The sequence below is a fragment of the Capricornis sumatraensis genome, chromosome 14, assembly GCF_032405125.1.
Source record: "Capricornis sumatraensis isolate serow.1 chromosome 14, serow.2, whole genome shotgun sequence".
In the NCBI taxonomy this organism is placed as follows: Eukaryota; Metazoa; Chordata; class Mammalia; order Artiodactyla; family Bovidae; genus Capricornis; species Capricornis sumatraensis.
In genome coordinates this window covers 71,696,082-71,723,736 of record NC_091082.1, presented here as the reverse complement: position 1 = coordinate 71,723,736, position 27,655 = coordinate 71,696,082, and the positions used below count along the sequence as shown (strand labels likewise).

General features: G+C 43.0%; 1 protein-coding gene across 1 annotated transcript in view; it reads left to right on the top strand.

Moving 5' to 3' along the window:
• The window catches only part of NMNAT2 (nicotinamide nucleotide adenylyltransferase 2), a 214,885-nt gene that overhangs the window by 47,191 nt on the left and 140,039 nt on the right, over positions 1–27,655 (top strand). The window contains exon 4 of the mRNA XM_068986288.1: positions 2,906–3,051. Within this exon, the coding sequence (XP_068842389.1) occupies positions 2,906–3,051 (146 nt within the window). The remainder of the gene's footprint in view (positions 1–2,905; positions 3,052–27,655) is intronic.

The following is a 27,655-nucleotide window of genomic DNA, read 5'->3' as shown; positions in this document are numbered from 1 at the left end:
GAAAAAGCCAAGCCCTAACAAGGGCTTGTAAGGCCCTATCTGATCTGTCCTACTTTTCCAATCTGTCTCCCACCACTTTCCACTCACTTTCTTTTCTCCAGCCGTACAGGTATGCTTGTTGAAGACTCCCAAACACTCTCGCTCCTCAGGCTCTTTGCATCGGGCTTCCCTGGTGGCTCAGCTGGTAAAGACTCCACCTGCAATGTGGGAGACCTGGGTTCGATTCCTAGGTTGGGAAGATCCCTTGCAGAAGGGAATGGTTACTTCCCTTCCATGGAATTCCATGGACTATATAGTCCATGGGGTCCAAAACAGTTGGACATGACTGAGCGACTTTCACTTTCACTTTCTTTCAGGTTATGTTCTTCCCCAGATATTCAAATGACACATTCCTTCACTTCTTTCAGGTCTTTGCTCAGATCCCATCTTACTGGAGAGGCCGTCTAGGACCACTTAAATAAAGGAGGATTTCCCTTTCTTTTTCTTCTCACCTAGCTTTTTTTCCCTTCCCATTGTGATATCTGTCGTCATTGTTGTTCCTCAGTTGCTAAGCTGTGTTCGAAGTTTGCGACCCCTTTGACTGTAGCCCGCCAGGATCCTCTGTCCATGGGGTTTCCAAGGTAAGAATACTGGAGTGGGTTGCCATTTCCTTCTCCAGAGGCTCTTCCTGACCCAGGGATCAAACCTGCATTTCCTGCATCAACAGGCAGATTCTTTACCACCAGAGAAGCCTATGGTATCAATTACCATCATGTTTCTTTTGTTTTTTTAATGATCTGTTTTGCCCTCTAGAATGTGAGCTGTATTGAAGCAGGAACTTTGGTTTGCTCACAGCCCCTAAATCAAGTGCCTGGCACGTGGCAGATATTCAATAAATATTTGTTGTCCAGCTAGTAAGTATCAGAGTTTCAAACCCAAGTCAGGCCCCCCTAAATATCTCCTGCTTGTCTACCACACTAGTCTGCACCCCATATCAGGAAAGATACAAAACCATTAAAATATACATTGATTCTGATACTTGTCTTTAAACTAGAAATTTTATGCGTATTAGGATTGATTTGCTGTTCAGCATAATTTAACAAATATTTACTGTACACCACAAATACATGCTCTTAAATAAGAAACAATGACCCATTAAAAGAGGTAGAAATTTACCTAAGAATCTAGAAGCCCAAGAAAGGTAAATAGTTGTACTTACGGATCTCTAAGTTCAGAGTTATTACATGCAACTAAAACTAATACAATGGGATATATCAATTATATCTCATTTTTTTAATGCCATTTAAAAAAAATCTCGAGTTATTAGCTCTGTTTTTGTATCAGACTAGAACACTTGGTCATCCCTGAAACTTTCTTTCCTCATCTTTTTCATTCTCTGTCTACTCATTTACTTAAGCCAAATTTCTAGACACTTTTTTAAGATTGTTCTTTCTCCCTTCCTTCACATCTAGTTCATTTGCAAAGATTATAAACTTTACCAACAAAACTTATCCCGAGACCATTTTCTTCTCATCAGCTTTACCTCTATAAAACCTAGGCCGAGGACAACTCCACCTGCCAACCTACCAGCGGGATTTCCTAAGTGCTTTCCTTGTCTTCCCATTTTCCACTAAGAAGCCAGAGTGATCTTATAAAAATGTAAATTACTTGTCATTTCCCTGCCTAAAAGCTTCAGTGGTTTCCTTTTGTTATTTCTCCCAAAGTTATTTCTTTTAGAAAAACATCCAAACCCTACCCTAGCCTACAAGCCCTCCTTGATTTGATCCTGATCACCAGTCCAATCTTCTCTCTTAGCATTTTCCCCATTATTCATACACTCTGGCCCTTCATTTCTAGGAGGACAATGAACCCCTCCTTGCCCCAGAATATTTATACTAGCAGCTCCTTGTCATTTAGGTCACAGTTTAAATTTCACCACCCCAGAGAGGCCTTCCCTAACTTCTTCATTTCAATCAGTCCCCTCTCCTCCATTCACCCTTTGTTCTGTCAGAGAGTGAATTGCATTCACTTACTGTGCATGGCACAATCACCATCTAATATGTTCCTTCTCTGTTTATTGTCTGTCTCTTTCCAGTAGAATGTAAACCTGATGAAGACTGAGACTTTGCTTTATCAGCAGGGTTTATATCAGAGGCTAACACATCGTGGACACTCAAACACTTATGAATGGGTAGATCTTTGTCTGAATTTTGATATCTTACGTAAGATCACAGTAGTTTTTAACACAGCTTTAGTAACTCTGTGACATCCGTGCTCTCATTGCTTCAGCGCACAAAAGGAGCAGTATGCCAGGAGAAGGATTCAGCTTTCTCCTATATCTTGGCAACCACTTGGTCAAGCTCTGGACTCAGTTCAGTAGTTCAAAACCATGAGATAAGGGGGGAAAGACAGGCAGAAATGAATACTCCCCAATTGATCAATTGTTATTTCTCACTTAAAATTTTGGGAGGGAGAGAAAGAAAACAGTTCTTAATATCAAACACTTTTGGAGCTGGAAATGTTAGAGAAAGTTGATGTCGACAGAAAAAAAATGTTCGATTAGGGGAGGAAAACTAATTCAAAATGAGAAAAGAGAAAGGGCTCACACTATGCTGATCGTTGCCTGTTGGAGTGCTCAGGGTTGGGCTTGGGTACCGCAACTTGATTTGTAGGTAAACACTAAGGAAGAGAGGGTGAGGTGGGGTAGGGTCAGAGAAAGGGAGGAGACGGAGACCAGCTCGGGAGACGCGAAAGAAGCTAGAAGGAAAGGAGAACGGAGCTTAGCATATACAAAAGCAGCCTCGGATCTTGCCGGAGCTGCAAGCGTTAAAGGGAGGCGGGGAGTGACGCTGTTTGCGTCTGGAGCGGCTCCTCGGAGTCCACAGCATCCACCACCGGAGCCTCGCCTTCCTTTCTCCCTCTGCAGACACATCGAGACACAAAAAGAGAGGCGACCCCTGGGCCAGCGCGAGGGACCCGCCCGCGCCATGACCGAGACCACCAAGACGCACGTTATCTTGCTCGCCTGCGGCAGCTTCAATCCAATAACCAAAGGGCACATTCAGATGTTCGGTGAGTCCTCCCGCCCACCCCCGGAGACTGCTTCCGCCTCTCTCCTTTCCCCGGCACCTGTGTTTTCCAGGGCGTGTGACGGTTTGGCGAGTGCCCATTCGGACGGGTGTGCTGGCTGATCCAGCTGGTGAGAGGTCAGCCCCTCTATCCTGGGCTCCCGGCAGGGGATGCCAGCTGCTCTTTCGAGGCGTCACTCGCTCGGGCCAGACCCGGCTTGCTGGGGGGCCATGGGGTGGGGGATGGGAGGGGCTGGAGGCGAGTGTTGTTTTGGGTTGGGTGGGAGGTCGAGGTTTGAGGGCTGGGGTGCGGTGGTTGGTTTGGCTACTTGGCGAGTGGGATGGGGGAAGAGGCTGGGGCGCGGAGAAGGGGGAAGGGGGTCGGAGATAACGTGCTATTTGTTTAGGTTGGGCTGAAAGCTCGAAGGAGTTAATGATGTATAGGCTTTGGAGACACAAACACACACACAACACACCAGGAAATGGGCTGGGCTCAAGGAGATTCGTTTATGGTTTGGCTGATGGTTTGGGGGGCGGCCCGGGGCAAATGTTTGAGGGTTGTGGAGCGTGTATTACCCGCGCGAGGCGGATGGCTTAGTGAATGTGGAGGTGGGGGCACAGGGGGCGGGGGCCTGGGCTCCGCTGCCGGGACCAGTCGACTAGGAAGGGGAGGAGGCGGGGCGGTCGCTGCGGGCGGCCCTCTGCGAGCCGGTGTTGAAGGATGGGGCCCAAGTTGGCTGAGGCTCTGCCCAGGGCGGTGATGGCACCCGCAAGGCTTGCGGCGTGCGAGTGTGTATATGAGTGTGTGTGTGTGTGTGTGTGTGTGTGTTGTGTGTGTTGGGGCGGGGGGAGAGGGCATTGTCGCGCGTTTTTTTTCAGAGGCTTTGGGGCGAAGAGAGAGACGGAGCGAGCCGGGGCTCCTGGCTGCTGGGTTGGGATTCAGGAGTGGCGAGGGAGAGGTGATCCTTGCCCGGAGGCGGTCTCGGGCCACCGATGCTGCTCGGGTGCTGGTGCCGAAGGACCCGAAGGTGCGGGGGTGTGCGCGTTTAGACTCCGAGGAAGGGTCGCGAAGGTCATTGTAGAAGCAAGGATTGGAAAGTTAGAACTTGGGGTGCTTTTTTTCTGGCACTGAGGGAAAAGAGGAAAGCTAGTGGGCCGGGGGTGGATGAGTGAAGGACGGAAGGCCTCAACCCGGCCGGCCAGCGAGGCGCTGTCCGGAGACGGTGGTGCTGAAACGCAGGGCGCGCCGGAGCTGCCTGCCGACACACGTGTTTACCCCGAGCCTGAGGAATGCGTGGGCCCTCCTAAAGGCTGTTTAATGAAAGCCACGATGTATTGGTAAAGACACAGAAAATTAGCTTCGAAGAAAAATATTCCTCTTTTAAACTAACAGGTGAGTTGAACTGGGCACCCCTAATAAAAACCTCATGAAAAGAGTATACTTTGAGCAGAGTGCGCATCGGATAGGCACATTCATAGGATCCTAGGAGGGAGACTGAGGTAGCCATGTCTTCCTCACCGCGGTACCTTCACTTTTAAAAACGCTAGGTCAGGAGCTGGTGCCAACTTACCTATTAAAGACTGTTGTTCAGGCATGAGGGTAGAGCAGAGCATGTCATCAGCCTTCTAAGCGAGTATCAGCGCCCTGGGAACACTCTTTTCACTTTCTTTTGATTTTGGTGTCTTCACTCCTGTTCTTCTCTGTGAGTCTTTCCTCTAACCATTTTATGTTGCTATACTTTATTCTTCTCAGTTACTTGGGGGGGGGGGGGACTTTCCTGTGGAATTCCGTGGCTCTAGAAATCTTTAGTGGGCCAGGAGGTACTCTCCCTTTCTTCCTGGAGCCAAGGATGTACTTAATTCCACTTGTTTTGTATTGCAAGAGGGGCAGATTTAGATTGAGAACAAAGGATTTTGCCTTGAGGCTTTGTTAAGTCCTGCTGACCTGCCAATTCTCCATGACTTTAGAGGAGAGAATATAACGAAATAAATATGGATTACAGTAGAGAGGTTTAGACTTTTTGACAGTAGTGATTTTTGCTTGCCAGTGGAACTGAGGAAGAGGAGAGAATATCTGTCAACAAAGCCTTTTGAGTGTCCATTATGTGTAGTCCAGAGAGTAATGTGACAGAGGATATGGTGTGCCCACTGTGGCTTTAAGGAGCTTATAACCTAATGAAGGATTTAGCACATATGCATTGAAAAGGGAACAAGAACCCAAAGTACATATTAAGCTATTTTTTGTTGAATCTCTTCTGGGAATCTTTGAGCTAGTGATAAGTTTTGTTAATTTATTTTTGTAAAGCAGCTTCTGATTTACAAAGCATTTTCATTGTGTATGTCTCTTATTCCTAGTAGGAAGCATATAAGAAAGGCATCATTATCTCCATTTTACAAACAAGAAACTGATGTTCAGAGGCCAAGTGGCTTATTTAAGTAGCTTAAGTGACATGGAGAGTGGGTGGCAGAACTGAGACTTGAGCCCCACATTTCAGATTCCTCTTGAATAGGCCTTTGCACTGTACCAAAAGCAGAAAGAAGTGCTCACTAATCTTCTGACTGTATAATTCCATGAACTCTCTTTTCTTCAAGCATATACTAACAGATTAGAATTAAATTTGCCATCAACTAAGTAAGTTTCCTAAATATGCATTTCCTTAAGAGCTCTTCCCCATTTCTAAAGAAACCAATCATCCATGATCTATTTTCTCCTTTTAAATGACTTTAAAAAATTTTCCCCAACAATACAGAATTAATGCAATAAAATGATCAAACTTTTTAAAGATTCTTGAAATTAGTAATAGAAAAACTTTTAAAAGATCCAAACAGGGACATCCCTGGTGGTCTAGTGACTAAGACCCTGCCATCCCTTTGCAGGGTGCCTGGATTCCATCCCTGGTCAGAGAACTAGATCCCATGTACTACAGCTGAGTTCACATGCTGCAACTAAAAGAACCTGCATGCCCCAGTGAAGATCGAAAATCCCATATGCTGCAAATACGACCTGCCACAGTCAAATAAAAAAAGATTCCCCCATGGCTCAGTGGTAAAAAAAAAAAAAAAATCCACCTGTAGTACACAAGACGTGGCAGGAGCCTCAACAGGAACCGTGGGTTCGATCCCTGGGTCAGGAAGATCCCCTGGAGGAGGGCGTGGCAACCCACTCCAGTATTCTTGCCTGGGAAATCCATGGACAGAGGGCTACAGTCTGTGGGGTTGCAAAAGAATCAAATATGGCTGAGAAACTAAACAACAAACAGCAAAAAATAAATTTAATTAAAGACCCAAATAGGACTTTGAAATTAGACACCTTTATTAGAGCTCCTATATTTTGAAATCCAGTTTTGCTCACCAGAGAGAAAAGAGACTGTAAACAAACAACAAAAAAGTGACATTCAGAACTAAAAACTCACTCTTCATCTCTGTAAAGTAGTATTTGTACAGTTCTCAATATTTATAAAATATTTCAGAATGAACTTGTCCTTTGATTCTGAAAGAGGAATTGATATTATTCTTGTTTATGACTATGGAAACATGTAAGAAAAGATCAATATTTGTGATAGAGATATTTGACACCTATATACTTAACTGTAACTAAAATGCTTTCAGGGATGAATAAAAAGGTTTTGGCAAACTAGACCCCTAAACCAATGGTGTCTTATTTCATGTCTGCCTTATTACATACAAAAATAACATGAGGCCAGAAAGTCTCTCTTTTTCTTTTTAACCTGTAAATTATTAGTTACTAAGCATGAGAGATTATATTTCAGTAAAACTTTCTTTGCATTTGTATTGCCATGTTTGTCAATAAATATGCCAGTGGGAGAGATCTCTGGGTCAGGAAGATCGCCTGGAGGAGGCAATGGGCACCCGCTCCAGTATTCTTGCCTGGAGAATCCCCATGGACAGAGGAGCCTGGCAGCCTACAGTCCATGGGGTCGCAAAGAGTTGGACATGACTGAGTGACTGAGCATGCATGCATGCGTGAATGCTAGTGGGAGATCAGATAGTTTAGACAGAAAAGTAAGAAAAGACTGATCAGATTAACTTCCTTGAAAAGTAAAGGAATTGAGGGACTTGATCACAGAAGAAATGTGTCCTGTGTATTTGATGAGTGCAAAATAACTGGATTTTCTGGTTTTTCTGCTTCAAAATATTTGTGAATTGAACAGTTGGGTTTTTTGAAAAGAGACATAATCCAATTCTGTTTCTCTTGAAAGCTAATGAAGACAACTTTCTACTTGCTGTGAAATTGGAATTGCAGCCCCTATTGCTACAGCTAGAATCATAAGAAAAATGAATTTGAGTTGCTACCAATATGTAGAGAACAGTCTAAAATCAAGAAATTGTTTAGTGTGTTTGAAATGCATATTTTTTAAAAGGTCATTAAGCACTGAGGCTCATTAAGTGGTGCTTTTGCACCACTATTTGATACCACCCTGTAAGTTAAACTGGATAGTGTTATCATCACTCTTTTATAAACAGCAAAGCAGAGGAACAGGTGTAAGTCATTTGTTCACAATCATAAAACAGAAGTCAAATAGAATCAATTTCCTGATATACAGATTCTGTATCTCACCAAAGGTGCTTTTTTATTCCTTTAATTGCAACAGCAATTATGAAAAGAGGAGCCATTGAACTTACTTATCAACAAAGGATAATGAGAACTTTATAAATTGTTTACCTTTGTAACACAAACCACCAACAAAATATATTCAATAAAGATATCTGTTCCCAATATCTTATGCTTATAATAAGGAAAAGTGAAAGTGAAAGTCTCGGTCATGTTCAACTCATTGCGACCCCATGAACTATAGTCTGCCAGGCTCCTCTGTCCATGGAATTCTCCAAGCCAGGATACTGGCTCTTCCCTTCTCCAAGGAATCTTCCCAACCCAAGTCTCCCACATTGCAGGCGGATTCTTTACCATCTGAGCCACCGAGGAAGTCTTATAATGCGGACAAGTTATTTCTTTTCTCAGTATTTGTGTCCATTTGTTGTCCATTTAACTGTGTGGCCGGGACATTTCCTTCACCACTTCTCCTCCTTCTCCACTCTTCTGTTACCACAACTAGCTCCTACTCATCCTTCAGATTTTAGCTTCAGCAGGGGAACCTACACTGACTCCTGTATTAAGTGTGGTTACCTGACATTTGATCCTGCATAACTTTATATTTTCCATGTCATAACTCTAACCTCATTCTTTGTTTCATGACTATTTCCCATGCTAGACAATAGCCTTTACTGAGACAAAAACTATGCTTGGTTTAACTATTGATTTACTTACTAGTACCTAACGTGGAATAGGCTGTCCATAATATGGGGTTGGGGCTTCCCTGGTAGCTCAGCTGGTAAAGAATCCACCTGCAATACAGGTGACCCCAGTTCAATTCCTGGGTCAAGAAGTTCCCCTGGAGAAGGAATCGGCTACCCACTCCAGTATTGTTGGGCTTCCCTGGGCACTCAGACGATAAAGAATCCACCTGCAGTGTGGAAGACCTGGGTTTGATCACTGGGCTGGGAAGATCCCCTGGAGGAAGGCATGGCGACCCACTCCAGTATTCTTGCCTGGAGAATCCCCATAGACAGAGGAGCCTGGAGGGCTAGAGTCCACGGGGTCACAAAGAGTCAGACACAACTTAGCAACTAAGCACAGCACAACTGCATATGGAATTGGCCAGAAAATTCATTTGAGTTTTTGTATGATGTTCCAGAAAAACCTGAACAAACTCTTTGGCCAACCCAATAGTATAATATAATAACAATTGCAAATAGCAAGTCTTTGCTTCATAATAGTTGTTGAATAAAAAAAATAAACAAATGTGTAGAATGTTGTTCCTGGTGGAGGAATCAAGCATGCAGAAGAGCTGGGATGATGAGATAGAGAGCCATGACATATTAGAACAAAAGAAAGCTCAGGAGGATTCAAGATGGGGGAGAGTAAGAGATAAGACTGGAAAGTTAGGTGGAATTCTGATCAATCATGAATACTTTAAGTCCTAGTAAAGAGCTTAGACTTTATGCCAATGACGATGACAAATATTGCATTTTTTAAGAAAAGGAATGTAATTATCATATTCATGAAATTGTGATTTAATTGAATTTTAAATATAAATTGGTGAAGGGAAAGGATGGAGATATGGTGACCAGCTAGGAACCTATTTCAGCAGTACAGAGTTCAAGTCAGAAAAGACTATTACCTTGCCCAGGTTGGTGGCATTTGGAATGGAGAGTGAATGTGTATTTTAAAATATTTAGAAGGTAAAAGATCCTTATTTTGTGATTTGATGGGTAGGTGATGGCAAAATAGTCTAGTGTAATTGGCAGGTTTTAATCCAAGATGGATGGATAAAGAACATTGGAAAAGAAGCAGGTTTGGGTTTGGTGAGGAAAGTGAAGATTCATATTTCCTACTCTAAAATTTTGGTAATATGCATTCTAACCAAGTATTAGTACTAATGCCAAAGAAAGTGAAAGTCACTCAGTCATGTCTGACTCTTTGCAACCCTGTGGACTGTAGCCTGCCAACCTCCTCTGTCCTGGGAATCTCCAGGCAAGAATACTGGACTGGGTTGCCATTCCCTTCTCCAGAGGGTCTTCCTAACCCACGGATTGAGCCTACAATCTGTGTTGTAGGCAGATTTCTATACTGTCTGAGCCACCAGGGAAGCCTAATGCAAAAGAAGGAAATACCTAAATTCAAAGGTTCTTTGTAGCCTGGGACATCTGAAACTTCAAATGAAAACTCCCAGTAGGTTCCATTTGGATTATTCAAAGCTCTTCATTCAAGAAATATATTGAAATTCATTAACATTATGGAAATAAAAAGATAAAGAGTTTGCTAGCTTTTTTATAACCCTAAAGTTGACTCTTTTGTAATGTTGAGGCTGTGAAACCGAAAACAGTTGATGCAGTTCAAAAGGCCATTGTGAATACCCATCATTGTGATGAGAGCTGCAATAATATAATATAAGGCTGACCAAAATCTCATTCAGGTTTTTTCATACAATGTTACGAAAAACCCAAGCAAACTTTTTGGCCAACCCAATACATTTAGGTGGATGCTTGGAAATTCTAATTCACTGGTAAGTTGAAGGTTCAATAATGGAAACTCATGCATCACTCATGGTAGTTTCATTGGCAAGGGCTGTGCCTGTTCATCAGAGGAGGCAGTGGCACCCCACTCCAGTACTCTAGCCTGGAAGATCCCATGGACGGAGGAGCCTGGTGGGCTGCAGTCCATGGGGTCGCTAAGGGTCGGACACAACTGAGCGACTTCACTTTCACTTTTCACTTTCATGCATTGGAGAAGGAAATGGCAACCCACTCCAGTATTCTTGCCTGGAGAATCCCAGGGACAGAAGAGCCTGTTGGGCTGCCATCTATGGGGTCACACAGAGTCGGACACGACTGACGCGACTTAGCAGCAGCAGCAGCAGCAGTGCCTGCTCATGACATGAGAATAATGCTGAAAAAAAAATGTATATGTTTTTGCCTACATGAACAGGTTTACTTTCTCCTGCTGAACTGATTGACTGAACCCCGAGTGGACATAATTATGCTAATTATGATAGGCAACTCTCCCATCTAGAACACGTCTCAAACCAAGGAACAGGATATAACCCAGAAGATTGATGTGCTAAAAATTTTGAAATGAAAAAATATTAAGTTTCTCTTTTCATTTTCCTTGGTCTTATTATACATATCGAAATGATTATGCTTAGAACCATCAGAATTAAGAGGCTTCTATGACTTTCAGTTTGCATTACTGCTTAGTAGGAACATCCTTTAAAATGTTGCAAGTCTCAAGAGAAACACTTCTACACAAATTTCCAATTTTAGACCAAGTCAAATGAACAGCCTCAAGTGCAGAGGCAAACTCAACTGGAAACATAACCTGTCAGCCCTCCAGTCTGGATCTCCCCCTGCTTTAGAGAGATCCTCAGACATGAGAGGAAAATGCACAACTAGGTGGATAATCTCTATTTTCTGTTATTTTTCTGTTGACAGGCAATAATTGTGAAAGTAAACTATGCATGACCGGGAAAGAGAACGAAAACCCCATTTTACAAGTGTTTCTTTAGAAAGATTCAAATCTAAATTTTATAATATCATTGTCCTCTTAGCTACTAATACAGTGTTGTATGTGTAGTGGATACTTAATCAATATTTAATGATACTATGAAATACACACTTTCTAGTACAGTTCTCACTCATTTTTAAAGTGTTCAACTCATCCTGAATTGCTCAAGAAAGATTCTAAAGGAACAAAGGAATGCATTAATTTTTATCTTTAATTTTTGGCCACACCTCATGGCATGTGGGACCTTACTTCCCTAACCAGGGATCAAACCCACACTCCTTGCATTAGAAGGTGGAGTCTTAACCACTGGACTGTTAGGGAAGTCCCTAAATATTTTTTTTAACACTGGTTTTAAAAAAATACTCAGCACACCATATTTTGGTTAAACATAGGCATTAAAAATAATTTTTAAGGATCTGATCTAACAAACTGAGAACTGGGATATAGGAATGCATTTTATAGAGAGTTATACAACTTTATGGATATGTGTTCCATATCTCAATATATGTAACAGTATCAGTTTACAAAGAATGCAATTTTCCATTGTCCTAGGTTTTCCAATTATAAGCATTCAAATGCCTGGATCACATTTGCTTTTTTAAAAAAAAAACAGTTTGGCAGATAGCCTCAGAAATATTTTAGACTAAAAAAGACATTCAGTGGCTTACATGGTATGACTAAGGCCATCTTCCTGGCATTGGCTTCCTCCTCCTTTTGTGCAGTGTCTCAATGATCTACTAACTCCGCAGCAAAGGCAAGTATTATAAAGACTGCCAGCATCATTGTCTTCCCCATGAGCATTTTAATAATGGAGTTAACCTTATTTGAGCCTCTTTAAACTCTACTACCATTAAACTGTTTTCCACTAAATCTATGGCATAATTCTCTTTTGTTCTGAACAAGTGAGCCAACCAGGGAAATTCTTGTAGTTTTGGTGATAAGGGAATAAGAGGAAGAGGTAGAAAAGGAGCAAGATTCAGAGGCTAACCTGGAAAGTGGTAGCAGCTAAATTGCGTTCTTTTTCTGCTCTTTCCCCTTCATCAGGTTGCCTCCACGTGGGTAACTATGCTCAAACATATTGACCTCATATAATATTTACCAGACAGTAGGAGAGGGAGTGAAATCTAGCCCCTACCCTTGGCCCAATATTAAATTCTCAACAAAATAGCTGAGTGATCCTTGTAAAATATAAGTCAGATGTAAGTCAGATCATGTTGCTCCACTGCTGAAAACCCTCCAACGGTTCCCTATTTCGTTCAGGGTCAAAGTCATTTTAATGATTTACCAGGCCTCCAAGACCCGCCACCTTTCCCCCTTGTCTCCCTACATCAGCACATCTCTTTGCCATCTCACTTTTAGCCAACCTCACTGACCTCTTGGTTTATCCTTAGAGCCTTCACTGAATGTTCTCACTGCCTAGAATGCCTTTCCCCCATACACCCCCATGTCTATTTCACTCTCTAAGTCTTTGTCCAAATGCAACCTCTCACTGTCTACTTGACAGGTCCTGCTTCCCTGATCACATAATTTAAAATCACAGCTCATACACTCCCAATCCCCTTTATCATACTCTACTTATATCTTTTTCTCTTATCTCTTATCCCCTTTTAACAAAGACAAAGTGAAGTGAAGTGAAAGTCACTCAGTCGTGTCCGACTCTTTGCGGCCCCATGGACCATACAGTCCATGGAATTCTCCAGGCCAGAATACTGGAGTGGGTAGCCTTTCCTTTCTCCAGGGGATCTTCCCACCCCAGGGATCAAACCCAGGTCTCCTGCATTGCAGGCAGATTCTTTACCAGCTGAGCCACAGGAAAGCCCAAGAATACTGGAGGGGGTAACCTATCCCTTCTCCAGTGGATCTTCCCGACCCAGGAATCGAACCAGGGTCTCTTGCTTTGCAGGCGGATTCTTTACCAACTGAGCTATCAGGGAAGCTCTGATAGCTTTAACAAAGATAGATGTTATCTTTCACCCTTTATTGCTTAATGTCTGTATCCCCAGCTAGCATGTGAGCTCTTCAAATGTAGGGAATCTTCATTTACTCTCATGTATCTCAGGCTCCTCGAAGACTGCCTAGCCATAATGCCCAATAAATGTCTGTTGAATGAGTGAATGAATGAAATGGTAGAATTACCTACTATCCCAACCTCAGTTCTTGATTCTTTCTGTGGCAGAGAGGGTAAAGTCTTTACAAGGGATCAGTGAGCATTGATTCATTCTACAGATGATTATTGAGTTATGAATATGTCTCAGGCACTGTGCTAGGCCTCAGTTAAAGGCATTCCTTCTTATTCCTCAGGGACACCATCTTCTGTAGAGGAGAGAAGCTATACATAGCCATTCAAGTCGAAGCACCTTAAAAGAGGGGAGAATGACATAAAGTGGGAACGCAGAGGGAAAATGGTCCCTCCAGGTATGGTGGGAAGACCATCAGGGCAGGTGTAGTGAGAGTGAGCGTGAAGGTAGGAGTTGTCCAGTGGACCGGATGGAGAATGGCATTCTGGGCCAAGAGCTAGTATGTGAAAAGGCCCCAAACAGCTTCACACATGAAGGGACCTCCAGGGAGCTTGCTAGGTGACTGGAGTGTAGGTGGGGACAGGAAAGGGCAGGAGATGAGAGAGCCAGAAAACAGGTCTGGGCAGGGGTAGGGGGTGGACACCAACGAGCTTAGACTTTACCCAGGCAGAGGAGTGCAGTGCAGATGCAGGACCTACCTTCCAAATGTCAATATTGTCTTTATTAGGATTCTGACACCATGATTTTATATAAACATTTTAAAGTTATTATTTCCTTATCATTCTTCTAAATATGGAAGGGGAATTCCCTGCTGGGCCAGTGGTTAGGATTCTGCACCCTCACTGCTAAGGGCCTGGGTTCAATCCTTGGTTGGGGAACTAAAATCCCAAAAGCCACATGGAGCGAGCAAAAAATTAAGAAATTTAAAAAAAATATGGAGTACTTTTTCTCCCATGATTGAAAAAATTTATTTACTTTTTAATTTTTGTTTTCTGAAATGGAACCATTGTTCATTCTACTGAGGAATAAATAAGCGGGAAATTATATTGCTGTACAACCCACCTAAGCAGATAAACAATCAATCACTTCTCTGATAGAAGTTGTTCTCACCTAGGTTCTAAAGGTAACCCTTCTGTACTTCAGTGGGGTGGTCCCCGCACTGCTGTTAGAGTATTTTCAGGTTTGGTGACCTCAGATCACCCTCGTGTGATTTTCCATGATTTTGTAACATTTGCATCACGTGCCTGATCTCTTTTTCTCTAGGCTTAATTATCTGAAGAGTGAGGACTGTTGGAGATCTTTTTCCTTGACACTGGTTTTTTTGCTGTAATGCTTTCAGGAGGTCTTGAATAAGTATACTGTATATCTGTTCTTGCTCAAAGCTATGGGTTTTTGTGACTTTTAAATTTATTTATATGATTTTAAAGCCCCAAATAAATGACATTCCAGTGTGTGTATGTGGGGGTGTGGGGTGGGGTGGGTTTCTCATTGCTTTATTCCTGAATATTTTTCCAAGCCTTCATCTTGGTACCCACAGAGGGATCCTCATTCCATGAAGTACTGAGATTAACTTACATCAACAATTATTTACATCTTTTTTGAGACATTTATGTGCTGATAAATACTTAGCAGCATGTGGCTTATCAGAAGAACTACAATATCTTTAAAATAAGACAACTTTTTTTTCCAACTTAGAGACTGTCACCCATTATAAATTAAAATTAAGAAAGACAATAAAGTATTATATGTATAAATTTAAGACATAATTGCCTCATTTACCGTGAACCAATCTTGCTAAGCACAGTTTAAAAATTATTTACTTGTTATGCCCCAGGGAATCAAAGTTTATAGATAATACATGATTTTCCCACGCTGTGAATCACATGGATAAAGAGTAGATAAATGTCTCCATTTTTCCTATTGCTTCATTATTTCTCTGCATACGGAACATAATAAACTGAATTGCTATTGATTTTAGAATATATTTAGTCTCCTTTAACCTTTGTTTTATCATCTGCAAATAGGGTAATTGATATAAGTCAGGGGTCAGCAAAACTCCAGCGTGCCAGACAAATGTGGTGTGCAAGCTAACAATAGCTATTATATTTTAAAATGTTGGAGAAAACATACGAGAAGTAAGATACTTGAAGCACAAGAAAATTTTCTGAAATTTAAATATGAGCATTCATAAATAAAGTGGTTTTTTTAATTTTAATGTATTTATTTTTAATTGAAAGATAATTGCTTTGCAATTTTGTGTTGGTTTCTGCCATACAACAACATGAATCAGTCATAGGTATACATACGTCCCCTCCCTCTTAAAGCTCCCACCCCATCCCATCTCTCTAGGTTGCCACAGAGCACCGGTTTAAGCTTCCGAAGTTATACAGCAAATTCCCACTGGCTGTTTCTCTTACATATAGTAATGTATATGTTTCCATGCTACTTTCTCCATTCATCCCACCATACTCCTGCACGTGAATATTGTCTCTGCTTATTTTCATATGACAACAGTAGAGTTGAGTAGTTGTGATGGAAACTGTTTATAGACTGCAAAGCCTAAAATATTTACTACTCTCTGACTGTTTACAGAGAAAATTTGCCTATCCCTGATGTAACCTACCTCTGGGGGTTGGAATGGGGTGTGAATATGAAGGGTTCTAAAAATATAAAGTACAGTTGAAGTTCATTACCCAGTGGAACTCTTTAATGAACAATTTTCAGTCTAAACTAAATCTCTGAAAGGACTCATTTAAGCAGCAAATGTAGTTTCAATTTCATAATTGTAATTTTTCTGGCCGACTGAGTAAATGACTGTGTTCACAATGGGGATGATTTTCTGGTGTTTGGTTTACACTGGGCATTGATTAGCCCCTCTGGCTAATGTCGGACGTTTATCTGCTGCTGAACACTTGATATACTTTCCCAGAACATCCTCTTCCTGATTCACAGGTACTTCCTTCTTTCAATCTAATATTTTGTATACTTTATATTTGAGGATTTAAAAAAATTGGCACGTCTATTGCATTGGACTTTTACAGGCTGCTCTTACAGTCCCATCTCAGTTTTCTGCAGGATCTCACCTCTTTCTGAACTCTGCTAGCACTTGTTTGTACCTCTGTTATAGCACTTAGCACATTGTGCTGTGCGTTGTAGCTATTTCAGTCCACGTTTCATATTCTCTATCAGATTTAGGCTCTTGCCTATGTCATAGGGCTTTTTGTATCTCCTAAAGTACTCTAGGCAAATGGAAGGTACTATAAATATTTAGCAAATGAATGAATGCTTGAATGGTTGGCAATATTCAGAATCTCAAATTTTAGGCAAAATAGGTGATTAGGAATCAGACAAGAATTTGGAAATCAGGAAACATAGGAAAACAGAATTTCATGTATGCCAGAGTCAGAAAACAGCAAACATTTAGTGACTTCAAATCTGAGATGGATTGTTGCCTCAAGGTAAGAAGGCTCATGTGTCAAGTATAGCCTTTCCAGGCACTCACAAGGGAACCTGCAAGTCATGTTTGGGAGCTATTAAATTTGTGACTTGGCAGGAATGGAAAATGTGGGGTCAGGGATGAAGGTGAGTCCTCAAACTATCCACTGGATGCTGTAGTCAGATGCTTGGGTACATCCAGCAGTGGTTTCTCAGTGAGGCAAAAGTAGGCTGGGGGATGAGGGAGGAGTTACATTTTATTTAGTCCTGGTTTGAGAAGGGTTTCATGTACATGGCACTAGACACAGGGGAGCTTTGTACATTATTTACTTTAGTTCAGATAAGCAAAATGAACAAAAAACTTTGGTTTGTCAATTGTAAGATTTTGTTTCAGAAATCACAGAATCGCGATTCAGAGAAGATTTCAAAAACCACTCACTCAGTCCCAAAATCCCTTTTAAAACATCTTCACAAGTATTTGTCCGGACTTTGGCTTAAGATCTTCCAGGGCCAAGGAAAGCTCTCTTTTCGGAGGCAGCCAAATAGCTCTTGGCACGGTTTTACTTTTTTCAAGATTATTCCTTCTATTGGGCTGACGTTGACCTTCCTGAGACTTCCATATGTTGGCCCTCGTTCTTTTCCTTGAGATTCATGCAACAGGTCTAATCTGTCTTGCTCTGCTTGTGAGACATTCAGATAGCTGAAGAGAGCTACTCTGCCCTCCTAACTAGTCTTCTCCTTAGGTTAACAAGTTCCTTCAGCTGAACATCAATTACTGTTTCTAGTTTTCATAACATTCTGGTTCATCCTCTTTGAACATATCTTCATTGCCTACATCCCTCTTTAAATGTCCTGCCAGTTTTGTGATGCAGCCTTCTGATGTGGTGAACTCTCTTACCTATGATTGAATGTAGCTTATGGGATGTTCCCCTTATTGGTGGCACTGTGTCTCTCTAATGGAATCAGGTAAGACAAGTTATGGTTAGCTTCATGCTGAAATGTCCTGACACTCTGAATAATCAATCAATTTGGTGGACGAAATGACTTAGTCCAATTAGTTCAATTTATTTAAAAGTCTGGCTGGTAAAACAAATCTGATTAGTACAGCAGCAAGATGGGTATCTTCTGGAACTTTGTAGGTCAGTGCACATGCTTGATTGTGTGAGATGTCAGCCACACACTGAGAGTCACATGTACCTTTTAGGATAAGGAAGAAATTTCTCAGGTTCCAGGACAGGGCTAACACTACACATCTCTAAATTGCTAATGTATCAAGTTTATTTATTTATTTGGCTGTGTCAGGTCTTAGTTGCAGAATGTGAGATCCACGTTGGATGGAGACTTAGCCACTGGACGGTCAGGGAGGTCCCAAGATTCTTAGCATTTCATTGTAAGGGCTATTACTTACTTTTTCAATGGGTTCTACCGAGAGTTCCAAGTCAACTCTTGTCCATGTTTCAGAGTGCTGGTTTGGGGACTGAACTCTGACTTTTTCCCTATCTTGTCCGGCTCCCCTCCTCATGATTGTGCCATTGGCACTCCCCTATTCCCAGCACTCCCATGAGAGTGAAAAAATGCTCTTGTTCCCTGCGGTGGTGACTTTGTCCCAACAGAGGTGGGCAGTGACACATTTAAATTGGGCAGATGGAATCTTAAAAATATGTATATGTAATAAATAAGTCATTTTCCTTATGGAAATTTCCAAATATGGAAGAGTAAACAGCTCATGGGCTTAGCTGCTTCAAGGCATGTAGGATCTCCGCAGACCAGCGATTGAGCCCGTGTCCTCTGCACTGGCAGGCAGATTCCTATCCACTGAGCCACCAGGGAAGCCGGCAGAGTACTTGTCACCCAACTTCCATAATTACAGATTCATTGCCAGTCTTGATTCATTAATACCCCTACCCCTACCCCTGCCCTCTATTCTTCTGAAGCAAATCCCAGGCCTCCTATTGTTTCAAGGTGAGGTCCTTTCAACTAACGCATAATTACTTCTCTGTCTGTATGATCTCCGTGTGCAGACTGGATCTTTCTCCTCTTCATTTCTTGTTTGTTTGCTTGACAGTTTCAGTTGCAGACAGGGCTGGTATGGGGACAATGTCTAATTTCCATCTTTGAGCAGATATAATAATTCTTTCATCCCAGTAATCAGTAAGTGACTTTTTAGCATTGGCATTACTTTTACTGCAAGGGATTTATGGCCTATCCTTTCTTTCTCACATCATATAAGGCCTCCAAGGCTCCCCTCCAGAGTGGAATTCCCACTGGGCACAATGAGCTATTCTTCCATGACATGCAACATTCAGCTCTTTATTCCTTGTCATTCAGGGCCATGAATGTCTGTGTTAGATGCTCCTTCTCACATCAGTGGTTCCAAACCTGGGGACTCTGAGCAACCAGCGTTTCTCATAGATCAGAATAAGGATCTGGGGACTGTTTTCAGTATCTCTTAAGCTTATAATCACCCTCAATATGGCACAGGCTATGTATTGAGTTTCCGGACTTCTGCTTGTATTAATATTATTGTTAGTTTGGTGAGATCATCTCATCTCATAATGATCAAGAGTCCTGCTTGGTAGCTAGAAATGTTTTCTATGAGTGAAAAAAAAAAAAGTAGTGATTTTTTTTTTCTCTTCCGTTTCTTCATAAGAGGAGGAAAATAATTAAATGAATTCTGTCTGGGGACAAGTTTGGCTCCTGCTATAGCCTTTGAATTCTGGGCTTCTATTTGGTCTGCCTTCAACCTCTGCAGAAAAATTAAAATAAAACCCTTCTTATTGGTCTCTTAATCCTTCCCTTGCGCTGCTTTAAATCAGCTTTTCAAAGTGTATTGTCAGGCAGTTGTGTTACATTTGCATTTAAATGCAGTGAATAAAGATCTCCCAGCTGAAGCTCTAAGTGTTGGTGGCGGGGAGTGTTGGGGGGAGATGTTTAAGCCTAATATCCCAGTTTGCCCAGTAAATCTTATGGCTCTGAATATTCATATAAGAGGCTTGAATGACTTCTCCATATGGAATCTGCTCTTCCCAGCTGCATTTGTTTTGTTAATACGGGCTCTTCATGGTTTCATTCTCGGTTTTTTTGAGCTCTAACAGTGGGTGGAGCAGGAATAATGGGGACCTGGTAAAGACTGTCTCCTAAGTGTGTGCGTGCTCAGCCGCTTCAGCTGAGTTTGACTCTTTGAGACCCCTGCCAGTCTCCTCTGTCCATGGGATTCTCCAGGCAAGAATACTAATGGGTTGCCATGCTCTTCTCCAGGGGATCTTCCTGACCCCAGAGGCCAAATCCACGTCTCTTAAGTCTCCTGCATTGGCAGGTGGGTTCTTTACTACTATCGTCACCTGGGAAGCCCTTATCTCCTGAGCGGGCCACCCATCATGGACATTTAATGTAGTCTTTCTGGCATTGCTTTGCTTCACTTGCTTCCATCCTCCACTCAATACAACCCATAGTCATTTACACACACACACATTTTTTGTTTTTTAGATGCAAACTGGGTTATTTCAGTCTATTGTGATAAAAATTTTTGTTTGTTTAAAGAAATGCAGAAACACATTGTGTTTGAAAAGGCTGGCAAAGGGAAAAGGAATAAGCAATGAGATTGCTTATGAGGACTCTTGTTTATTGTATGACAACAGCTGTGGGGAAAAGTTTGAACTTTATAAATTAAAGGGATGGGGAAGAAAAAAGAAAAACCCAATTTGACAATAAGGTGATCTCAGCTTCCTTTTCCATTCCCTTTCTGTCTGCTTGAACTCTCTGCAGAGGGCATTTGCCCAAAGGCCTTTGTGGGAAATGATACCATCGATAGACACTCTGACTTGTGTTGGGACCAACTCTGTCCATCTCCAATAAATAATCACTGCAAACTAACAAATGAGCTACCATTTATCAAGCATGGACTTTGTGCCAGACACTGAGGGCTCTCCTTGCCTTACCTCGTTTAATCCTTACAACGATCCTATTGTCATTCCCATTCAGCTAATGATCAGAGAGGTTGGGTAACTTGTGTCAAGTCGCACTCTAAGGGTGTGGTGGGCAGAAATGTTAAACCCACGTGCTCTGACTTTGGATATTACAGTTTTAACAACGGCAAGACATTGCCTTGCTCATCTGTGTGAAAAGGGCCACTCAGCACTGTGTTAGGGGTTGTGACAATGCAGAAACAGGGACTAGGTCACAGCTAGCACTTGCTTCTCCTGTGTGGGCCAGAACCAGGGTTGTCTGCAGGGGGGGCTGGCACTGCGCTGGGGAGCCTGCCTGAGGCCACCAAGTGCACATAGGCCAGAGGACTCTGGAGGCCACCAAGGAGACCTGTGGACAGTCCACGGGGCAGAGTGAGGAGCAAAGAGAAGGACCTGGCCCAGAATGAGGAGATGCTAGAGGGAAACAGGGGAAGATCTGGAGCAAATCAAGAAGGGCCTGGGGCTTCCCTGGCGGTCCAGTGGCTGAGACTCCACACTTCTAATGCAGGGGGTCTGGGTTCGATTCCTGGTTGGGGAACTGGATTCCCACATGCCACAACTAATACTCTGGCACAGCCAAATAAATAAAAATTGAAAGGAAAAAGAACGACCTGGGCAATGACCATAAACAGAATGAAGTATCCCCGCTCACCATTCTCCTTACTTACAGGCACAGAGTCAGAATGGACAGATATAAGTGTAAAATTGTCTCCCTTCTTTTACATTGTAGTTGGCAAGAGCATCTACAGATAATTATTCAGTAATCTTCTTCCTCCCACTCACTGTAGAATGAGTATAATAATGCCTACCTTTTTGGACTGTTGACTGAATGAGATAATGTGAATATATTGTAATACCACCTCTTTTGACCACTTGACTCTCACCTTGAACCCTGATGCATTAATTGTACCCCCTGAAAATCACAGACAGTCTCTAGGTACTAACTGATATAGATTTTACCAAACATTTTACCAAGAGATAGCAGGCATTACAGTCTAAATCACCAAAATTTCCAAAATGTTCCATGCAACTTTAGGGAGAAATTTGGTTCTTCCCCTTATGGCAGCAGGTTCATATCTCTTCTTCCACCAACTGCTCCCCACCTCCCCATGTCCTCCCTACAAACTACCATGGTCCCCCTGCCCTCACTTTTCTCAGCTTCCCTGGCCCAGCTCCCCCTCTAGCCCCTCTATTCCCTCCAGCACCTCTCTAGGCCCTGCGGCTGGCATATCCCACTCAGCAAGCAAAAGCCACCACTGCTAGTCAGACTGCCCAGCTGAAGTTCTCTAAGTATGTCCCAGCCACATCAGTTCAGTTCAGTTCAGTTCAGTTGCTCAGTCGTGTCTGACTCTTTTCAACCCCATGAACTGCAGCAAGCCAGGCTTTCCTGTCCATCACCAACTGCCCAAGCTTGCTCAAACTCATGTCCATTGAGTTGGTGATGCCATCCAACCATCTCAGCCTCTGTTGTCCCCTTCTCCTGCTTTCAATCTTTCCCAGCATCAGGGTCTTTTCTAATGAGTCAGTTCTTCCCATCAGGTGGCCAAAGTATTGGAGTTTCAGCTTCAGCATCAGTCCTTCCAATGAATATTTAGGACTGATTTTCTTTAGGATTGACTGGTTGGATCTCCTTGCAGTCCAAGGGACTCTCAAGAGTCTTCTCCAGCACCACAGTTCAAAAGCATGAATTCTTTGGCTCTAAGATAGAGGTTATAGTCCATCTTGCCACATACAGAGTTTTTGGCAAACTCTGGCCCACAGGAAGTGATGGATAAATAGGGGTAATATTAGTAGTTGTTGCCAGTGTCTGTCCCATGTTTTTCCTGGGCCAGCATGCAGTCACCCTGGAAGTCTGGTTGCCAGGATTAGTGGAGGAAATGGGAAGTGACTGAAAGGCAGAGGAAGGTGGGTGACTATCATCCAGGGATGTTGTTAGCAGGTAGGGATCTCAAACCTGTAGGGGTGGACATTGCCAAGTGAACATCCAGAGAGGAAGGCCTCCTGTCTGGGACATAATTCTCCCTTTTGTAATCACTGGTGGCTGAACTGTCAGTGAGTGTAGAGAGACTGGCAAAGACAAACAACCCAGGCAGAGCACCTCTTTTAGCTGTGAGTCCTTGGTAAGTCCTACAGGATACAGCTAGAAGAGAATGTGCCCCTGCTCTCCCTGCAGGAGAGTCAGCTTGAGCTGCTGCTGGAAGGATCTAGGGCCAACAGTCAGGTGACTGCTCGTCCCCTTGGGAGGGCTGGCAAGAGAATCATGATTTGGGGCCAGATTTTCATGCCTGTCTTCACCCCACTGCCCAGCAGAGCTAATGGTGACTTCAGGTAGAGAGAGGCTCCACAGAATAGGGAATAATCAGATTTGCAGTTGGAAGAAGCTCCAGAGGTCATTCAGTCACTTATTGGATACTTTTGATGACAAGGAGCTCACGTCCAGGCTGTTTGATTGCTGGGCAACTTCATTTGTTAGAAAGCTCTTCTGTCTTCAACAAAATTGTATTTCTGTAACTCAGGGCTGTCTCTCCTGATTCCGTCTTCTCAAACGGTCCACTAGGCTATTTTATTTAGCTTTTCTAGCATCTAGAAAGAGAATCTTGAACATCTTTGTTATTCAAATGTATAATCACACATTTTGTCATGTTTCCACCAGAGAGTCTGAAGCATTGTCCACCCCACTGGTAGAGGAAGGATTTGTGGGTTGTTAATAAACTATTACTGGGCATCTCTAAATAGCTCATCTCCTTCATTCCCCATCGATTTCTATTCCTTTCCTCATCAGAGCACTCTCACCCCTACATCTTTTAGGTGATGTTTATTTGTTTATCGACATCTCTCTGTAGGCTTCCCTGGTGGCTCAGTGGTGAAGAATCCACCTGCCAGTGCAGGAGACATGGGTTTGATCCCTGGTCCAGGAAGATCCTGCAGGGTGAGGAACAACTGAGCCTGTGGGCCAGAGCTGCTGAACTTGTGCTCTAGAGCCTGGAAGCCACAGCCACTGAGTCTCCATGCCGAAACTATTGCAGCCCGAGTGCCCTAGAGCCCATGCTCTGCTACAAGAGAAGCCACCACAATGAGAAACTCGAGTGCATTGCAACTAGAGAGTAGCGCCTGCTCACTGCAACTAGAGAAAAGCTCATGCAGCCCATGCAGCAAGAAAAGATCCAGTGCAGCTATAAATAAATAAATAAGATTTTTAAAATATACATAGACCCTGTGAGAGCATAACCTGTCCTGCTCTGTGTTATCCTGTACTGTATGCCCAGTGTTTAGAACAAGGCTGGAACATAAGAAATGCTCACTTAATACTTACTGAATTAATCAAGACCCAAATTAGGATAGTGATGGCCCCAGATCCTAACAGGACTCATCTGAATACTCAGGGAAGGACCGGTTATTTCTTTAGAAGCTGACTGGTATAGCAACAATAGTCCTGATCTTGGAGTCAGGAGACCAGGCTTCCTCCCAGTTTTGTACTCATCGCCTGGATAACCCTTAAGGGGCACGTTTCACTGCTCTGGGGCTTATCTTCCTCATCTGTAAAATGGGATCGACACACTCTGCCCTGTTCAATTTCAGAGTTTTTCTGAGGATAAAATGCAGCTGTATAGGAGAAAGAACAGTGCAAAATGGAAAGCATGACATGAGAGTTACAACTGCTGTTATTGTGATTGATGTTGTATAATCTCAGTACAGCAAAAGTATATTTAGCCAGAGAATGAATTTATCTTCTACTTGAGATGAATTAATTTCTGGAGCAGCGAGAGAGTATTTGTTTTCCAGAGATGCTCTTTATGAGTCTGCTTACCAATACCACCACCACCAATGCTTATCTAAATTGCCTGCTATGTGTAGGCACTAGCGCAGTTGCTGGAGGTACATCAGAGAACAAAACAGACAAAAATCCCTGCCTTCGTGGTATTTACAGCCTATAGGAGGCAGGAAGGCAATAAGTAACTGTGTAGTGTGTTAGGGTTATAAGTGCCAAAAAATACGAGAGAGAGAGAGAGAGGAAGTTTTTGAAAAAAACAAGAAAGAGGAATAGGAGTTCCAAAGGTGGGGGTTGCAGTTTTAAAGGGTGTTTGGGAGAGACCTCAGTAGATGCTGACACTTGAGCAAAACTTGAAGATAAGGACTTAGCCATATGGATGCTGGGGGGAAAGCATTCCAGGCAGAGGGAATGGCAACCGCAAAAGTCCTAAACTGAGCACCTCCCTCAAAGGCCCAAGACAAAAATAAGGAAACTAGTGTGTTTGGAATAGAGGGAGAGAGGGGGAGTGACAGGTGAGGTTAGAGAGATGACGGACACAGTGTGTAGAGCCACGGAGGACACTGACTTTTACTTCAAGGAAGGAGAGACTCTCGAAGCTCCTGAAGAGAAGTGCTACCTGATCTGACCTCCAGTGACTTACTCTGACTGCAATGATAAGAGTAGACCATTGGGACTGAGACTAGAAATAGGCAAGCCATTTAGAAGGTGGGTGCATGTAATCCAGAGGAGAAATGATGGCAGTTTGGACCAGGGAGGTAGAGGTGGCAAGAAGTGATAGGATTCTAGATATATTTTGCAGGAAGCACCAATAGGATTTGTTAATGGATCTGTTTTGGTGAAAAAGGAAAAGGAATCAAGAATGAGCCAAGGTTTTTGGCCTGAGGCACTGGAAAGGTGGAATTGCTGTTTATGTGGGGTGAACAGGAGGGATTAGCAGGAGCTGAGTCTTGAGCATGTTACCTCTGGGAGGATGGTTGGACATTCAGATGGGCATGTTGACTAAGCATATACTGTTACTAAATAAAAGATAAAAATTAAAAAAAATAACTTGGGAATCATCAGCCTAGAGTAGGTGTTTAGAGCCAAGAGACTGTCTGAGAACACTGAGGAAGTGAGCGTCGATGGAGCAGAGATCAAGGACTGAACATTCGGGACACTGCAGTGTTCAGGGACTGGTAAGATGGGGGACGTAAGTCAACAGGCATTGACTGTGAAACAGCTGATGAGGCAGACAACAATCAGAGAGTGTGTTGGGACTTCCCTAGTGGTGCATTGGGTGGGAATCCACGTGCCAGTGTAGGAGACATGGGTTCCATCCCTGGTCGTGGAGGAATCCACATGCCTTGGAGCAACCAAGCCTACATTCTAGAGCCCATGAGCCACAACAGCTGAGCCCACATGCTGCACTGCCGAGACCCACGCGCCTGGAGCCAATGCTCTGCAGCAAGAGAAGCTGCTACAATGAGACACGGGTGTACTGCACCGTTAGCCACAACTAGAGAAGGACCTCACAAGGCAACAAAGATCCAGCCTTGTCAAAAATAAGATAAAGTAAACTTTAAAAAAGCAGGAGAGTATGATATGCAGGAAGACGTGTGAAGTTGGTGCTTCAAGGGGGGCAAGATCAACCACATCGCATGTTGCTGAGAGGTCACCTAAGATGAACACCACGACTGATGCTTGGTCTCACAAAGCAGAAGCCACTGGAGACTTTGACAAGAGCAGATCTGCAGCAGTGGTGGAGGCAGCAGCTGGACTGCAGTGAACATAAGCAAGAAAGAGGAGTGTAATTGGACAGAGCAAATTCAGATGCTCTTTTGAGGAGTGTTACTCCAAAAGGGAGCAGACTAAAAGTATGTGGTTGGAGGGGAACGTGGGTCAGGAGAAGTTCTCTGTATTTTATTTGTTTCTTTTTAAGACGGGAGAAATAATACCATGTTTTTAGACTGATGGGAATCAGCCAATGGATATGAAGAACTAGTGCAAGGAAGAGAAGAGAGGTCTTGGAAGGATGTCCTTGAATAGGCGAGAGGGGTTGGGTCAAGGCGAAACAGGGGAGCTGGCTTTGTTTAGGAGCGCCGGAAGTCCACCCATCAGAGGAGGAGAGGAAGTGGAGGGTACTGAGTCACTGTGCCAGTGGGTGGACAGACGTGCGGGTGGAAGCGTGGGAAGCTCTCTTCTGAGAATTTCTGTTTTCTCAGTGAAATAGGGAGAAAGGTCAGGTGGGGAAGGAAGTGCTGAGAGAAGAGAAATATGCCAAAGGAGCAGGGACAGAACATGACTGAGGTGGTAGAGGTATTTCTCTATGGACTCTGGCCCTGCGCTTGTGTGTGAGATAACTTCATCAGTGCTATCTCTGTGCCAAATATCAGATGTCTCTGTCCCTCCTTAAAGATTACTTAGTCAGATTTTAATGGATTCTTAGGCATAAGTTTTTAAACTTAAAACTTCCCTGTGCATCACTTGAATGATTCCAATTGTAGGAGCTATCAGAACTGTCATGTCTCTGCAAAAACTGACTTCATAAAAAGTGAAAAGAAAAAATGTTACGCTCTGATCCAAGCTGACCTTTCAAATGTTCCAAAGTATACGCAGCATCACATGGTTTAATTTCTCTTTCCCATCATTAGTTAGGGAGCCCATCTTGGCCTTGGAGAGGAATTCTTTATTTCTTTTGTTTTAGATAAATGTCCTCTTCTTTACATTTCTCCCTGCCAAAGTGACTTTGGTTTATCTGGCCAGGCATTCCTAGCCTGAGTTATCTTTTTTTTTTTGCAAATTCTTAAGAGCTGCCTCGAATGACTACCTTTTAGACAGCAGCCAAGAGTCTTCAATTTTAAGTATAATTTATATAACTACCATGAGAGTCAAGCAGCTGACAAGTATTTGTGAGGCAATTATGGTGGACTAGCCAAAAATCATCCTGTGCTCTTATCACAGCTCTTATGCACTCGGCATTAACAACCTGCCAACAAAGGCAGAATGGGATGCTTTCTTAGGCTCACTTCAGTTCAGTTCAGTCGCTCAGTTGCGTCTGACTCTTTGCGACCCTATGGACTACAGCATGCCAGGCTTCCCTGTCCATCACCAACTCCCTGAACTTGCTCAAACTCATGTCCACTGAGTCCGTGATGCCATCCAACCATCTCATCCTCTTTCGTCCCCTTCTCCTCCTGCCTTCAATCTTTCCCAGCATCAGGGTCTTTTCCATTGAGTTAGTTCTTCACATCAGGTGGCCAAAGTATTGGAGTTTCAGCTTCAGCATCAGTCTTTCCAGTGAATATTTAGGACTGATTTCCTTGAGGATGGACTGGTTGGATCTCCTTGCAGTCCAA